The sequence below is a fragment of the Lemur catta genome, chromosome 14, assembly GCF_020740605.2.
Source record: "Lemur catta isolate mLemCat1 chromosome 14, mLemCat1.pri, whole genome shotgun sequence".
In the NCBI taxonomy this organism is placed as follows: domain Eukaryota; kingdom Metazoa; phylum Chordata; class Mammalia; order Primates; family Lemuridae; genus Lemur; species Lemur catta.
The window spans coordinates 40,981,286-40,999,928 of record NC_059141.1 but is presented as its reverse complement, the minus strand read 5'-3'; the positions used below and the strand labels follow the sequence as shown (position 1 = coordinate 40,999,928).

The window sequence follows — 18,643 nt, the reverse complement described above, 5'->3', positions numbered from 1 at the left end:
TTTACCAAATGCCTACCATGAAATCTTAAACCACCCTCTACAATAGGACCCCAAATAACTTCCACCCATAGCCTCTACATTCTCTTACAGTAGACTGGCTTCTACCAAAGACCCTGGTACAAAGCAACCAAATCACATATCTTACAGGCCCCACTGCCAAAGAAAGTGACCCACACATTCTTCCACAGAGTGTAAAACTACTTTATATTTCTCTTGATGTGGTAAATAATTTAAATTAGGCTGCTTATAGGTAAGAATCACAATGAGCAGCATTATTAATTAAACAATTTAATTCCTAAAGCTAGTAATTTTAGCTAAATACTTGTACATTAGAACCTTTTTTAGAAGGCTACTAACACTATGTCAAAATCTGTAATTATTTTTAACTCACACTTGAAAGCCAAGATTAGCAACTCTTTCCTCTACAGTTATTACCTCTGACCAAAGCATAAAAATTCACTTAGACAAAAAGCTTTCATAACCTACCTAAAAATAGAATAGTTCATAAATTTTCAAAACTGTTTTACCCTGCTGTGGACAGCCCTTGATCTTTGATTGTAAAACTTAGCAAACTTTGGCATGCTCTAATGTTAGTTTTATAAGTTATTGAAAACGCCTGTAAATTTAGCCATCATTTCTCAAATCTGTATTGTGTTCTCATCCCAAGCGCTTAAATATTTAGGTCATAAATTGAAATACCAGCAGAAAAATATTCATCTTTAGGCCAGTTGTATAGTTACCACATGGCAAGAAACTGACAAGAAAATTTAAACAAGCAGAGCATAAAAATACTTCAAAGCATTATGAAACTGAACTCAGCACACTTTCCTAAATTCTAGTACTTTAACTATAGGAAAATAGAACTGTTGTAAGGATTGAGATGATTTAAGCTAACTCAAATTTTTCCCAATTCCTGACATTAATATTAGATTTATAGTTTTATTATAGTAACAAATAGTTGTCACAGTGAGATCTACACACATATACAGATTATATTTAAATTCATATAGAATATTTACATTTTTAAGTTATACTTTTGAAATTAGAAGATGAAGTACAGCTTAAGTTTTACAACAAAGAAAAGAAAAATATACAAGACAAAAACAGACAGAGTTAACAGTAAAAAATACAGCTATCTGTTCTCAATATAATGAGGAAACTTTTTGTCAAAAACCTACATCTTCTTAATCTGATTGTCCAAATCATTAAAATATGGATGATTCAGTGCCATCTTGCCAGAAATTCGTTTGGCAGGATCATAGACTAACATTTTCTGGGGGAAAAAAAGAAAAAAGATATTTAGGAAATAAACCATTTTTTAAAAAATCTCCATAAAGCCTTAACTTTTCTATCAGTAAACCAAAACTAATAATTTTAGTGAAAATCTACTAAATGAGCATTTCCATTAGCTTAACACAAAACCATAAATGTCTCACCCCCCACATTTCACCCACAAGCTCTAGAATAATCCCCATAAATCATAGATATCTCAGTAAGCTTTTTGTTAAAATGTTAAGACACAAGCATTCAGAGATAGCTTTAAAATCAAGACATAAATTTAGGAAAGATGTCTAGTTAATTATATTTACCTTGAGAATTAAATGGCCATCTGAGTTATTTACAACATTCTTGAAATGGTGGCAATTAGCTACAGTGGTTTCTGATATAGCACCCAACAAGTTTCAAGTGAAAAAAAAAAAAAAAAAAACCCACAGCACAATGTGTTATAAACATATAAAAATGAGTCATTAAATGAATTATGTTCAGACAACTTAGCATTAATGTTAAAGTTAATTTATATATCATCAGAAAAAGCTAGATAAAGCTTAGTACTCATCTTAAAGAAATATTAAGCTTAAAGAAAACCAAATTAACAAGCAGAAGATTAGAGATATTTTTACTATTAGTTACATTTGAACACTCATGTACTCAGCACTGTATGAAGTGCTTTGCATAAATTGTGCTACTTAATCCTCACAATAAAAGGTAGATATTAGTCCCATTTTACAAATGAAGACATTGAGGCTTTGTCAAGGGAACTTGCCCAAGCTTATAGAGCTATGGTACAGTAAAGCTCAAATTTGAAACCAAGTCTAATTTATGATTTGTAGTAATGGTTCTCAACTGGGGCAGATTTTGTGCCTCAGGGGACTTTTAGCAAGACATTTCCTATTGTCATAACTGGGGAAAGTGTGCTACTGGGATCTAGAGAGTAGAGAACAATGATGCTGCTAAGCATGCTACAATGCACAGGGCAGTGCCAGCAACAAAGAATTATGCAGTCCAAGATGTCAATTGTGGCTAGACTGAAGAACCTGATTTTTGGGAAATCTGAGCTTAATTTGGTGGCATAATGATTTCTTAATTGTAAAAGAAGCCCAAAGACCAATCAAAATATGTATTTGATGATATAGCAATAGATTTTTGTTTACACCTAACAAAACTTTACTGGAATTTATAAAAATTCATTCCTCCTAAAATCTCAAAATTTAAATACTATTCTAAAACAAGCTTCTTAAAGCAGGCCCAGGAAAATTTCGTTTTTACCCTAACAGGTTTTTTTTTTTGTCTTGTTTATACGGAAAACAAGTGTTAGTTGGGAATAGCAATATAATATAGGGGAAAGATTTTTAACTAAATTAGTCCCTCTAACCTTTCTGATGAAGAAACTAGGCACAAAGTGAGAAATAGAGTTCAGGAAGCAAATAGCTTTAATAATTAAAAATATCAAGCAATAAGGAAAATATGTATGTTTAGGATAAATCAATAGAGACAAAAAAGTTAGAAAGGCTTCTAGGCCACTACATTTCAGCAACTTACAAACAACATAAAGGTGTACCCACCGTGGCCTCTTCTTCAGTGCTCATACCTACCGGTGAAACAAGAAAAACCCCAAAAAACACTAATGCTAAATCCTCCTGTCAGAACTACTAGTGTTTCTTGATATCTAAACGGGAGCTAGTAATACAATAGACATAACAGACATCTAGCTCAATAAATGTTGGTTCCTTCCTATTTCCCACACCTTACCGAGAGCAAATCTAAGCCATTTTCATCCAGGTTTTTGACATGGGATGCTAGGCTTCCTGGTTTCCACTTGGGAAATGTATTCTTATAGTCCTGTAAAGATTCCACGTCTGGCCACACTTCGTTATTGGGAGTGCCCAAAGCTCTAAAAACCATAGGAAAACAAAAAATTCTTAGTTAAAGCGTAAATATAATCTCATCATTACATATATATTGTCTTTATTATTTAACTTAAAAGTTTTTAACAGCTTAGGTATAAAACATAAATACCTGAAAATCCTGAAGAGTTGATCAATTTCTGAATCCCCATGGAAAAGTGGTTTCTTCGTTGCTAATTCTGCAAATATGGTGCCTATACTCCAAATGTCAACTGGAGTCGAGTAACGAGCTGACCCCAGCAATACTTCTGGGGATCTGTACCAGAGTGTTACTACCTATTATAAAGCAAATTTTTACATTGAATAAATGTGGTGCATTAAGTTACCCAAACTTAAACGTTTATATGTTAGGGCTGTCCTTTAGAAGGCTGTGATTGCCACCAACAATACTATTTTAGTCAATTAAATACACAAAATTGAAGATTAATTTCTAAGTTCATTTCTAAGTTCTATTCATCAGAAGAAAAAAACAGATAAAAGTGTAAAATAAATCTTTTCTTGCTTTTCAAATCATTAAAGTGAGGGGATCAAAATAGTTAAGAGCCTTATCTCTCCTGGGAAAAAAAACCAAAAACACTGACAACAGATTTGGGGTGACACTGTACAGAGTTCAGGTACTGTTTACATGCTAAAATAGTAAATGATTTACAACGTGAATAAGAAACATGAGGAAGAAATAAAGGGCATTCAAATTGGATATGATAAGTCAAACTGTCCCTATGTGCAGAGATGATCTCATATAGAAAAGCCCAAAGACTGCACCAAAAAAACCCCTTAAAACTGATAAACTATTTCAAGAAAGTTGCAGGATACAAAATCAAAATCAATATATAAAAATCAGTAGTGTTTATAGACACTAATAACTAGCTGAAAAAGGAATCAAGAAAGCAATCACATTTATAATATAGCTACAAAAAAAATACCTAGGAATAAATTTAATGAAGATGTGTAATCTCTACAATGAAAACTATAAAACATTGATGAAAGAAATTGAAGAGGATAAAAAAAAAATGGAAAAACACTCCACCTTCATGAACTGGAAGAATTAACATTTCTAAAACAAATAGCCAAAGGAATCCTGAACAAAAAGAACAAAGCTTGAGTCATCAACGTATCTGACTTCAAAATATACTACAAAGCTATAGTAATTAAAACAGCATAGTACTAGCATTAAAACAGACACATAGACCAACGGAACAGAACAGAAAACTCAGAAATAAATCCATGTTCTTACAATCAAGTGATTTTTGACAAAGCTGCCGAAAACATACATTGGGGAAAGGCCAATCTCTTCAAAAAATGGTGCTGGGAAAACTGGATATGCATATGCAAAAAAATAAAATTAGACCCCTATTCTCACACCATATACAAAAGTCAATTCAAAATGGATTAAAGTCTTAAATGTAATGACCTGAAACTATGAAACTGCTAGAAGAAAACATGGGGGAAACACTTTAGGATATTGATCCAGGCAAAAAATCTGTGGTTGAGACCTCAAAACCTCAAGCAACAAAAGCAAAAAGTAGACAAATGAGATTATATCAAGCTAAGAAGTTTCTGCACAGCAAAGGAAACAACAGAGGAGACACCTGCAGAAGGGGAGAAAATATTTGCAAACTATTCATCTGACAAGGAATTAACATCCAGAATATATAAGGAACTCAACTCTGCAGCAAAAAAAAAACCCCTAAATAATCCGATTAAAAAATGGGCAAATGATCTGAACAGACGTTTCTCAAATGAAGACATACAAATGCCGGAAAAGCGTATGGAAAAAGTACTCAACATTACTAATCATCAGGGAAATGCAAATCAAAACCACAATAAGATATCACATCCCAGTTAGGAATGGTTATCACCAAAAGACAAAAAATAACAAATGCTGGCAAGGATGTGGAGAAAGGTCAACTCTTATACACTGTTGGTGGGAATGTAACGCATAGCGACTATGGAAAACTGTTGGAAGTTCCTCAAAACACTAAAAGCAGAACTACCACATGATCTAACAATTCCACTGCTGGGTACATATGCAAAAGAAAAAAAAAATCATCATGTCGAAAAGATTATCTGCATGCCCTTGTTTATTGCAGCACTACTCACAATAGCCAAGATATGGAATCAAACCTAAGTTTCCATCAACAAATGAATGGATAAATAAAATGTGGTATATACATACATATATATATATACACACACACACACATACACACATACACAATGCAATACTATTCAGCTATAAAGAATGAAATCATGTCATTCCCAGCAACATGGATGACCCTGGAGGGCATTATGTTCAGTGAAACAAGCCAAGCACCAAAAGATAAATACCGCATGTTTTCTCTCATACGTGGGAACCAAAAAAGTTGATCTCATGGAAATATAGTAAGATGGTTACTAGAGGCTGGGAAGGGTAAGATAAGGAGAGGTTGGTTAATGGATACAACTACAGCCAGATAGGAGGAATAAGTTCTAGTGTTTCATCGTACTGTAAAGGTGACTGTAGTTAACAATAATTTATTGTGTATTTTCAAATTGCCAGAATAGAGAATTTTGAATGTTTTCAGTACAAAGAAATGATGAATGTTTGACAGATATGCTAATTACTGATTTAATCATTGCTCATTGTATGCATGTATACAAATATCACACTATATCCCATAAATATGTACAATTATATGTCAATTAAAAATAATTTTTTAAATTAAAGAAAAAAGAAACATGAATAAGTCAAATAAGTTTAATAGTGGTCTAGAACTAACCATTTTAGTATATTTAATCTATCAAAATGACAAAAATATCACCACTAACCAAAGCTAATGAGGTCAATAGCATTTAAATCAAGGAGAACCAATTAATCTTAATTTATTTCTACAGCCATGGGAAAAATAATAAAAGGGACAACAATAAGCCGAGACCTCTAACCAGATGAGCACTGTTGTAAGTTTTGATCTGGAGACAGTCTTTGGATTCAAGGTTAGCAACTCCACAGCATGGTTTTTCAATAATCCTTTACAATGTTCCCTTTCCTTCCAGAAACACTAAAAATGCCAACCCAGCAATACAACACTCATAAAACAATTATATGTAGTAGTTTCTAAATGTATCAGAAATAGTATTCCTTAAGCAACAAAATCTGTCTTTTACTCAATCTGAGTATATCTCAGAGAGGGTCCAATCAGGAGACAGAAACCACATGGTGATTTGAATGGGGAGAATTTAATATAAAGAATTAAACTATTAATAGGGAATGGGATAATGAGATTGACAAGTAAGAAATAAGGAGAATATTAAAAACTATAGTAAGAATGAAGTATCCCAGGAATGGAAAAACAAACACAACATGTATTCTCTAATAATTTGGAACTAATCATTGGGCACACATGGCCACAGAGAGAAGTAAAAGCCGTTGGCAATCAGAAGGGGGTGTAGAGGAAGTGTAAAAACCTACCTAACAGGTATAATGAACACTATTTGGGTGATGGGCACACTAATAGCCCTGACTCAAGCATTATAAAAGCTATCCATGTAACAAAAGCATTTGTCCCCCCTTAATATTTTTTTTTGGGGGGGGAAACTATAACAAGGAAAATCCCTTCCTCCTGCAATGCCTCTCCAGTACCCTCTACTGATCTTAGCTACACAGCAGCTGGCAAAGAAAAAATATTTAAAGGATTTAGTTCTTTTCACATAGCATACAATGAAGGGTGAATCTGGAGCTGAGAGGCAATAAATTGATACTGGTACAAAGTAGAAATATTTATTTCTTTCGTCACATAACAAATAGAGAAAATAATTCAGCAGTCACACACATTCAAAAGCACCAAAAAACACTATTCTACTTACCTCATGTGTATATACTCTAATAGGTATTCCAAAAGCTCTGGCAAGGCCAAAATCAGCCAGTTTAATTGTTCCTTTGTCATCAATCAATAGATTTTGAGGTTTTAAGTCTCTGTGAAGAACTCTTCTAGAGTGACAAAACACAATCCCCTGTAGAATTTGGTATAAGTAACTCTGGAAAAAGGAAATATAAGTTAGAATCTTAACCATATCACATACATATAATTTTCCAAAATATTAGTTTGTTTTAAAGATACAAGAAATTATGATACAGAGAAATAATTTGACTACCAAAGCTTTCAGGCCATTTTATAACAAACATTTGTGGGTGGGAAGCCCATTTCCGTACAATGTCATATTTGTATAAATAAGAAAAAGATATTCACCTTAGGGACATATCTATGTCCATGTTAACTCAGTTAGTCTTCTTTGACTTAGTTTTAGTCCCTCACCCTTAAGTTACAAGTTAGTTTTCTATATAAAAGTTTCTTGAATTTTCTTCCATATACTTATACCAACTCTATGTCTATCTTGAATAAGGTCGGTCTTTTCTATCTTTCAACTTTACACATTTATTTCCTCATTGGAAAAGCTGGTCTGATTCCCAAAGAAATGGCAAAGAAGACATTATGATTATATATTTAAATGGCTATAATGAAATGCTGCTTAATAGTTCAGAGATAAGTGCTTTACAAGACAATTTTTGCCAAAGGCAATGTAATTGACATTTGAAGTAACATGGATATTATAAAAATATAAAGTACAAATAAGAAAATACTGACAAAGTTTAAAATTGGAAAATAATACAGATGCTCCTCAAGTTATGATGGGGTTACATCTTGATAAACCAATTGTAAGTTAAAAATATCATAAGTCAAAAATGCACTTAATGCAACCTACCAAGCATCATAGCTTAGCCTAGCCCACCTTACACATGCTCAAAACACTTAGATTAGCCTACAGTTGGGCAAAATCATCTAACACAAGGCCTTTTCATAATAAAGTGTTGAATACCTTACGTAATTTACTAAATACCATACTGAAAAACAGAATGGTTATACAGATACTCCAAGTATGGTTTCTATTGAATACTGATCACTTTTGCACCATACTATAGTTGAAAAACTTTAAGTCGAACCATCATAAGCCAGGGACTGTCTGTACATAAAATCAGACCTGGCCGGCCATTTGGGAAAAAAGTTTTTTTTTTTTAATATTTGGATCTGCACCCCAGTTTTTAAACCAAAATAAATCTTGATCCATCCAAAATTGAAAATGAAAATGTGCGGAGGGAAATATCTACTGAAATGACCAGAAAAATATCATCATGCATTGTCATGGAAGATCATATATGATCTTTCAGTAAGGAAGACTTAAGCAAGACAAAAAAACAGAAAGTTCAACAGTCATATAAGATTATCAAAGACAATTTAAATATAGAAAAATCAGTGGAGAATGTACAGACTGTAGATGGCTACATATTAAAAATGTTAAATGGCATGAAATATAAAATTAAAATAATGTTAATTAATATGCCTTTTTCACATAATAGATAAAATACTTAAAAAGTTGATAAAACCAAGGTTTGGCAATAATGTACGAAAACAGTAACTCTTATATACCATGGATGTTTAAGAATAAATTCCTACAATTTTTTAGAGGGCAACTGGCAATATCTATCGAGACCTTAAATATTAATAAACATCTTCAACTGATCATTCTAGTTCTAAAATTTATCCTATAAAGTTTGCACACAAAGAGGATATTCACCGCAGCATTGTTCCTAAGACCAACAATGACTAAGCCGGAAAATAACTTAAATGTCCATCAGTATGGAACTGGTTTAAATAATTATATCAAAAACGCAAACAGACATAGGCAGATCTGTGTTCAATGTTTTATGCAAAAGGAAAAGTAATATGTATGTATGTGTGTATATATGTGCATACATAAATTATCCCATTTCTGTAAAGTACATTTATACACATATAAAGTGGACGTACAAGTGTCTGCAAGATTATGAATAAAACAGTGACTACCTCAGGAGTGGTTTGGTAGAGTTGGTGTAAGATAAGACACTTTTACTTTATATACTTCAGTACTTAAAAAAAAAACTATATGCTTATAATTTAACTGAAATGTAATAAATGTCTATAATAAATTAACCAAAACATATTCAAAACCAAGGTAAAATTAAACAACCTGTTACCACCACCCTGCCCCAGGCTTTTGTTACTCTGTTTTACTTATCTGACAGCCAGAGAAAGATTGGAGTACCCTACTTTCCAACAATATAATACCATACTCATCAGTGCTGTTATCTCAGGCACTATTTTTCAATTACTAGAAGCATTATCTGGTAATAAAATAGGTAACTCTAACCTATGTAGACTGTGAGGGAGGAAAATGAAATTCTTCCTCATTCTACTTTCTAACACTTTTTCCAAGCATAATCCCACAAAACACAGAGACTTCTATATAGACGCTTTATATTCACAGTGCTTAAGTATTAATAAAATTACGTAAGCTTCTTACCTTAACGAGTGAAGAATCCATGAACTGACCAGGAGGGATAGAATCCAAATATTTCTTGAGGTCCATGGAAAGAAATTCAAAGATGAGATATAACCTGGAATCCTGCATAAGTACATCTTGAAGACTGAAAAATAAAACAATTACACGAAAAATCCAACAAACATTTTTGACCTCTCTCTTTCACAAAATAAAACTACTCCACAAATTTTAGTGGCTGTAATAAAAACTGGAGAAAGATATGGTAGCTCCCCTAATAGCGAACACCTTAATAAAAAACTAAAATTTTAGGAAGGAATCTCAGGGCAGCAATTTAAAATTAAGTCTCATAAGGAGGTGCTAACTTATAAACAATCTGTATTCCGAAAGAACTATCTGGGTTAGCGACTAATTGCTCAGACTTTGTCTTTTCATTGAAGTAAATTACATAAATAAGTTTAAAGTAGTACCTCACCTTCAGAGCTACTCTCTATCACCAGAGCCAGCAAAATACAACTAAATTCTAACTTTGACTGTTAGGAAGACAATTCTCCCCCAAAACACCCAATCCAAATATTTAAAGGAAAAAACAATTCTTTCCTTCTTTTTCATCTGACCAAGCTACCTGTCCTAGGCATCTGATTAAGGGGTCATTAGAGACTAGAGCTCCCAGAGTGGGAGAGTTGACAAAGCTCTATGGAAAGGGCGTCCTTTCCTCCCATGGCCTCTTACCTTGCTTTTCCAGCCCCAAACACTAGTCTACTCACCAAGCTCCTCTAACTGTTGCTGCTTTAACAGTCTATTCTCTTATACCTATCCCAGCATACTCATTTAACAAACATAGTAGGGCTATATTCAACTCAGCAAGGTCAGACCAGAAAGTAAGCAAATGTAAAAATTTCCACATTGAAATTCACATTTGAAATAGTATGCGGAAAATGGTTTAAATTCAGATATTATACCATACCTGACTATATTTGGATGACGAAGTTCTTTTAATAGAGAAATTTCCCGAATTGCAGTACTAGGAACCCCTTCCTCTTCACTTTCTAGTCTGATTTTCTTCATGGCTACCACTTGGCCTGTAGTTTTGTGTCTACCCTTATACACAACTCCATAGGTACCTGAAACAAAGTAAATTATCTGCTATGTAACACACCCCACAAACTAAGAGACTTTTTTAGTGATTGAATCCCATAAGGTGTCACATGATAGAAATGTCTGCTGTGGCCAGATGGAAGTATCTTACTCATAATTATACTCTCATTGCTTCCAAAAAGAAATGGAGAGTAACTACAACCTATCATGTATATGGTTTAGAAATAAAATTCATGGAGTCATCACAAGTTTCCCATACATTTAAATTACCATTAATGTTCCAGCACATTTTAGAGAAGTAAATGGGTCTTTTGCAAATTGAAATTTACCTCCTGCCAAATATCCTACCCAACAATAAAACAGGCATAAATACAGTGTAAAGATTTGGGCTCAGGAAATACTACTGAAGAGTCACCTTGACACTTTCAGAAAATTCTGCATAGAGTGCTCTATGCTTTTCAAAACATTTTCATATGTATCTCAAAACACATACTCAACAATCCTTATCCATAAAAGGAATGGCAATTTTAAAAAAGCCATATGTTTTTATTAAATATTAAACCTGATAAAGATCACATTATCTACTACATACTAGGAAAGCCTCATACCTATGCAGAAGTTGATGAAAACACTGATATATGGGCTTCAGATAATGAACGGTGTCAATATAAGGGATAGTGGGGTTGGGAGAGGTGGATACAATAAGAGAGAAAACTAGTTAGCTAACATCATACACATGCAGCACTCAATTCCCTAGATAAGTACTTTTTAAACTCAGGTTGGAGTTTAGGAAAGTCCTGAACCCCTTAACTATACATAAAATTTTGTTGAATACCTTTTGCTTTTGATAACTTCAAAATTGAGTAGAGTGCATTTTTCTAGGCAGAAGGTCTATTTTATGGTTTTTATGAGTTTCTCCAAAGGTAGCATATTTCAAAAAAGGCTAAGAACCACTAACACATTATTAAGTGCTTAGGTATAATATTAAGCGGTTTGGTCAGTGATAAACTGAAATTATATAAAGTTTGTTCCAACGTATGGGGTTTTTTTGTTTTGTTTGAGACGAAGTCTTGCTTTGTCACTCAGGCTGGAGCGTAGTGGCATCATCATAGCTCACTGCAGCCTTGAACTCCTGGGCTCAAGAGATCCTCCTGCCTCAGCCTCAAGAGTAGCTGGGAGTACAGGCCTGGGCCAGCACACCCAGCTCTAATGTGTTTGTTTTGTTTTTAAAGAAATTCTAGACAAATCTATGTCTTCCTAAATACTGGTGTCATTTTAAAAATATATTTTGACATAAAAACTACTTTATACTACTTTGAATTAATTTTGGATTAAATGTGACTTTTAAATAACCACAACTATTCCAGATTAAAAGAGAATTGATTATATTTGATCCTCACAGCCATCCTTAAAAGTAGGCCTTCTTCTGTACACTTAAAATCTGTACATTTTTTTGAGATGTAAATTATTCTTGCATTCAGTACAAAAAGTAGGTACACCAGTAGCACACTCATCTGGCACACTGTTAAAGCAGTCTCAGGAAGATTAGTTACTTGCATAGTATGGTCAAATAGCAGTTAATGCTATTGACCATAAATTGACCAAAAATTCAGAACTAATTTTCTTCTAATATTCTTTCCTCTCCCTCAAGTGTACAGTCTTATCCAGTAGTAAATAATTTTCAGAATTAACTCATAACAATTGATTAACTGATGGCCAACACTCAACATTTAGTTAAACAAAGTAGAATCATTCTACTGGTTAATCACCAAAAATTACTTATGAAAAATATGGTATGTGCCCTGAAATGACCCAAGCAGTCTAAATATAGAAATATTTTAAGTAGATTACTAAATAACTAAGGAGGCAAAAGAAAAATATTAGCTTAATGATATTATAGAAGTAAAAGCAATCACAACATAGAAAAGCCTGGAAGGCGATCCGTCTGTGATCTGTCTAAAACTAATAGAAGACTTTATCCCACGAAACAAAGGAACAAATAATGTTGGATGTGGTCAGGTTATGCAGGCCTTGAAGCAGAAAACCTTCATTCAACAAATATTTATAGACTGCCCACTAAATGCAAGGTAAAGTCTCCACCATCATGGACATGACTACTCTTTATGAACCAAAAAGACATTTTCTTAAGGCAGGCAGGAGTTCAAAGACTAATATGACAACACTAAGATTTTTTATGATTTGGATGAAAACAGACAACTTTGTAATATTTGAAATAAGTATGCATGTATTTAAGAAATGATTTAGGCTGTCAAAAAACTCAATGTCAAGAGGGAGAAAACGCAGGGATTTTTCTAGATTAGAAACAATTGAGGTATTAACTGCCAAATGAAAGGTGTGACATTGGGTGGATCTTCTGAATATATATGCAGAAAGAAGTATTTAGGGGTAAAGTACATCTCTAGAACTTATTTCAAATGGATCAAAATGAAAAACAATTGAGTGTTCTCACCACTAAAAAATGATTAAGGCATGAGGTGATGGATATGCTAACTACCCTGATTTAATCATCATACAACATACACATGCATTGAAACATCAAATTGTACCCCATAAATATGTATAATTAAAATGTGTAAATTTAAAAAAAAAAGAAAAACAGGCGGGGCACAGTGGCTCACACCTTTAATCCTAATCACTCTGGGAGGCCAAGGCAGGAGGATTGTTTAAGCTCAGGAGTTCAAGACCAGCCTGAGCAAGAACAAGCCTCTACAAAAACTAGAAAAATGAGCCGGGCATCATGGTGCACACCTGTAGTCACAGCTACTGGGAAGGCTGAGGCAGGAGGACTGCTTGAGCCCAGGAGTTTGAAGTCACAGTGAGCTATGGATGTCACCACTGCTACTCTACCCAGGGCGACACAGCAAGAGAGCAAGACTCTGTCTCAACAAAAAAAAAAAAAGAAAGAAAAACAAAATGCTAATATTAATATACAGATAATAAGGTAAATATGACAAAACGCTAACAACTTGGTAAAAGTATTATACGTTCATTGTATAAATCTTTCAATTTATCTGTAGGTTTGAAAATGTTTAAAATAAAAAGTTGAAGAAAAAAACATAAAACTTTCAAATTAGTATTTTAATACTAGACTTTGATCAGATACCTGACAGAAATAAAAGAAAATTCTGTGTGGAAAATGTCATCTAGGCCTCCAGTTATTTCCACAAGTTAATTTTTTCAAAAACAGTATCCAGCACATAATCCAAAACAACCAGGCACTGGAGTAGCCAAGACAATATAAGCCAGAGACAGAGGAAACAATAGAGTTCAGGAAAATCATGTAAGGAATACAGGTATTATTATGGAATATTTGAGTATCACCTGTGGCCTGGGCATTATTACCAGGCAGTGGGAAATAGTTGTGAACAAGACAACCTTCCAGCCTCACAGAGCTTACTGCATAGAAATTAAAAAGGATATTAAGGATGAAGCAAAGGGACTACAAAATAGTCTTGGACTACTGAGATGAAAAGTGAAGCTGTAGAGAAAGGGTGGTTTCCAGATAGAAGGAACAGCACTGCCATAAGCCAAATAGCAGGGCATATGTGAGGATATCAAAGAAATCCAAATTAGAGTTTAATGGCATTACATGGGGATGGCAAGGGGGCTATCATGTAAAGAGATAGTTATGGAGACAATGGGTTTTCTGAGTTAAACACTCAAATGCTTTCCATACACCGTCTCAGATCCAGATAAAAGGTTTACTACTGTCACACTGCTAGAAATGAAGAATGGGGTCTTATGACTCCCCTATATACTTATAAAAGACTAAATTTAAAATTACACTCCTAACTGCTATTTTAGTAGCAATTAAATACCTTTTTCAGGAGTAAAATCTTTAAGTCTCCTGTTTGGAGTTCTATAGTTTTAAAGAAAAATATATTTATATTTTAAGAATGCCTCCTTGTACTCCAAACTAAAACCAAGACTCACTAAATTCTCTAGAGATTTAAGAAACACATACTATACAAAGCATTAGTGATGCTAATAAAACTTATTTTTAATTCAGCAGCAAAATTAGTTTAGTAGAACGGGCATACTAAGGTATTTAATTGAAATTTATTTACCAAAAAAAAAAAAAAAAGAACATGCCTCCAACCCAACCACACTAACTTGTTATTCCCGTCATACTAAATCTTTCCAGTATTTCCCACCTTGTTTTTTAATGTTCTGTGTCAGGTAGGGTATTTGTCAAGTACTTTGAGCATACTAAAAATACAGAGGAAAATGTTCTTCAAGTAGAACCTACATAAACTGGACTATTAGCAAATTATTTTGTATAAGTTTTAGCACATTGGTTTCCAGAGAATTGAGAATGCCAAAACCTCTATTTAGAAACTTGGATGTCCTGATGGGGGAAAAAAGAAACAACGAACAGGCAGAAGGATATTTTTACCCCTCATTTATGCCACATAGATCTAAATATTCCTTAAAGTCCTACAGAAAGGAAATGAATGACTATATACAAAAATAGTTTTAGAACAGCTTACATGTACACATGACAGGTCATTTATACCTATGGTAACTAAACAGAAATTTAAGTTAAATTTGTTTAACAGCCAATTATGGTATCTTGTCTATAAAGTTCAGATAAAAATATTTATCATCCTAAAAATAATTATGAGACTAAAAATACATTACAATTTTTCAATTCTCTTGAAATGTGAACATTTGTGTTTAACTTATTCTGTAAAAAAACATATTAATGCACATTAGTACAATATACCTTAAAGGTTGAATTTTAATAAGTATTTATATGTGTTAACGTCATAAAAGTTATAGCATTATGAAATCATTATAAAAACATATTATTAAAACCACTCACCTTCTCCAATTTTCTCTATTTTGGTATAATCTTCCATAGTTAATCAATAAGTATGGCAGATCCTAAAATGAGGGGAAAAACTGATTTGATTACATGGCACTAACTCAAAGGGCACTTTTAAGTCTTAATGAGATACTATCTGTAAAGTATTGTCCAGTGCTTACTGCAGTGTTAAGTACTCCATAAATATTAGTTATTAAAACTATATTTACAAGGGTAAGGACTCCTGCAATAATAAGACTTTCCCACCCTTCCTTGCTCCTAAAACATTGGAAACATTTGTGCATTCTATACCAGTATTTAGCTTCCTTCAATCAAATTAACCCTCAAATTCAGACATCAACTTCTCTATTCTTCCCAAACAAAAACCAAAATTACATTTTTAATGTAACACTTTTAAGTAGTACCAGCGTGTGACAAACTAAGACCCAAATATTTCAACAAATAATGTTATTTGATTGAATTTGTACTGCTTTATGATATTTAAGATGATTCAAAACACTTTTTTAAAGACAGGAGTATAGAATTAAAATGTGGTCAGAGTGTTCACACATTAGATTTACCCATTAGCAAGATTTTGTTTAAAGCTGCAAAAACAAAGTGTTTACAGTTGCTCAAATGAGTTTTAATCTTTCTTTTTTGCAGTCATATAGACAAACATGCTCAAGACTTTCAAGGTACGTTTTGCAAGAGTAGAAATTATCACTAGGCACCCTAGAAGAAAAGAATGAGAAGTCCAAATCCACAGATCAAATTCTAATTATACCCTACCCAGTGTCAAGAACCAATTAAAAAACTATATATTTGAATCAAGTACAGAGTGAAAAAGTGCCGACAACCAGACATTCAAGACTTCCTCAGATGGTAAGTTTGCCAACATAACTTCAGAAGCCCACGCATAATTACCTTGATTTTTCTAACACACCTACCACTGATGACAAAATCATTATAAAGGTCACCTGAATAACTGACCCTTAAGAAGTTCTATCTCACATTCCTCCTCAAAAAAAAAAAAAAGAAAAAATCCAAAAAGAAGTGGAGACTAATAATTTTTAATGAACAAAATTGCACTACACTTGTCATGTGTGTCAATCTTAAGACTTTATAGCTTTACAAAGTGGCAGGAGACAATTAGGACACTTATCTTTTTCCTCAATAACCAGATTCAATATACCTAAAGCACAATAATCTTGAGCTCACTTCGAACAGAGAGCTAAAATTTAGCTCAATTTCAAAGTTGGGTTCAATTACCCTCCCACCATTTTCCAGTTCTAACAATTTTAAATAAAGGATGCCTTTGAATGTCTCCAGGGCTCTGTACGACAAGCTGCAGGATGGAAAATATCGATAGCTTCACCTCTCCACCCAGAGACCTCCAGGTCTTTAGAGGACACAAGACATGCACACTAGCTACATTAGTATTAGGTTAAAAATGACTAAAGGATATTAAACCACACATTTGCGTCTCTCGGCATTTCCTAGCTTTTCAACTCTTTGACAATTCCATAGTATAGAACAACCAGCAAGTAAAAAACAAAAACACCCATGTTCCCTCTGGCTCTGTGCCTTGGCTAAGTGTTCTTACAAGCTCCGAGTGGGCAAGGGCTGTGGGCACAGAGGCAAGCCCGAGAAAGCCCACAAGTTTATCGGATGGGTTTCTCCAGGCGGCCTGGGTTTAGGGGCTCTCGGTACCCGGCCCCAACGCGGGCCTGTTTTCCATCCCAGGAGCTGGAGCGCTGAGCACGCAGGGGGCGGGCCTAGCACCCAGCCTGGTGCGCAGCAGGCGCTCTGCTTGCTCGAACCAACGCGGGGATGTTGCTCCAACCACGACCCGAAAGCCTCCTTAGCCGGGTCGGCGCCTCTTCCAGAGAGCAGCTGTCCTCCACCCCAGACTGCAACTTCGAGGCCAGGGCAGCCTCAGCACTCCTCCGTGTAACCCGCCAAGGTGGGCTCCCCCGCGAGCCTCCCTCTAAAGCTGGGCCCGGCCGTGCTCACAGGCCCGGAACCCGGGCCCAGGGGAAGGGCCAGCCACCCTCGAGAATCCCGGCCTTGCCCCACGCAGACCCCTGCTCCCCAGCCCGGCCTCCTAAGATCACCCCGGTCCTCAATACTCGCCCTCCGAGGCCCCCTGGCCGGCCCACAGGCATGACGCTGACCCCAGCAACTTTACCCGGCTTATTATCCCGTGGCGGCTGCAGTGGCAACTACCACGTCACCGTCGCTCCTTTCTCAACTTCCAAGAACCAGCTTAGAAGGTAAGTGCGAGCAGTTTCAAACTCACCGCGCTAAAGGGTCCCGGGTCCACCAATCAGGAAGCCCGTAGACTTTCAAAGGAGCCAATCAGAGCCCAGCTACGCTTGGGCAGGGCATCCCGGGTGGCTAGAGCGCGAAAGAGAGAGGAAACGGCGGCTGGAGAAAAAGCAGGCGGGCGGGCGCCAACTGAATCTGAGCGCAAGCGCTCTCCTTCATCCCAAGAGAGCGTCGTCATACTGTTTCTAGTCATCAGGAATCGACTGTTCCTTCTACTTTTCTTTTTAATTTTTTCTCCCTGTATTGGCACAATTAAAATTTATTGCGCTCAAATAGCTCCTCAAAAAAGTGATATTATACTTACATCGAGATTCCATTACTTTTATTTCTAATACTTAAGGTTAGGAGTGTATAGTTACGTTTTTCTAAATAAGTGATCTGCGGGCTAGGCCCAAGAATCCCTTTTCAGTTACCTTAAGAGGGAAATAATGGAAAACTCAAAAGACATACGCAAAAATGTAAAGAAAAAATTTTGATTATAATATATATATAGTATATATATAGTATATGATATATATAGCTGTGCTTTGTTTCTACCTCATTTTTAAATTTTAAAATTTTGTTTAAATTTTTATTTATTGAAAAATTTTTAAAAATATTTTAAATGTTAAAGTATTTCCCAAGCATTTTAAATAAATATATATTTTTAGATATGGGGCGGAGGGGTGGTCTTTTTACGTTGCTCAAGCTGGCTTTGAACCCCCCGTGTTTAAGCAATTGGCCTCAGCCTCCCTCACTGCTGGGAATACAGGCAGGGCATGTGCCACCATGCCCAGCCTTAAATGTTCTTTGAAACACAAGAATTCACAATTCTATAAGGGGAGAAAAAGATCTGAATTATATGAAAGTAATC

At 34.8% G+C, this 18,643-nt stretch overlaps 1 protein-coding gene across 3 annotated transcripts; it reads right to left on the bottom strand.

The window, feature by feature from the left end:
* Positions 1-272: 272 nt before the first annotated feature.
* CDK1 (cyclin dependent kinase 1) lies at positions 273-17,770 on the bottom strand. Of its 3 annotated transcripts, none has more exons than XM_045567839.1 (8): positions 17,651-17,770; positions 15,481-15,542; positions 10,504-10,660; positions 9,561-9,684; positions 7,029-7,199; positions 3,298-3,461; positions 3,031-3,172; positions 273-1,273 (listed from the first exon to the last, which is right to left on the bottom strand). In XM_045567839.1, the coding sequence occupies exons 2-8, from the start codon at positions 15,515-15,517 to the stop codon at positions 1,175-1,177; spliced, it is 894 nt and encodes a 297-aa protein (XP_045423795.1). In that variant the 5' UTR covers positions 15,518-15,542; positions 17,651-17,770; the 3' UTR covers positions 273-1,174. The 3 variants fall into 3 exon arrangements, with proteins under 3 accessions (XP_045423795.1, XP_045423796.1, XP_045423797.1); XM_045567840.1 differs by having other exon boundaries at positions 17,637-17,736; XM_045567841.1 differs by having other exon boundaries at positions 17,596-17,651.
* Positions 17,771-18,643: the final 873 nt, after the last annotated feature.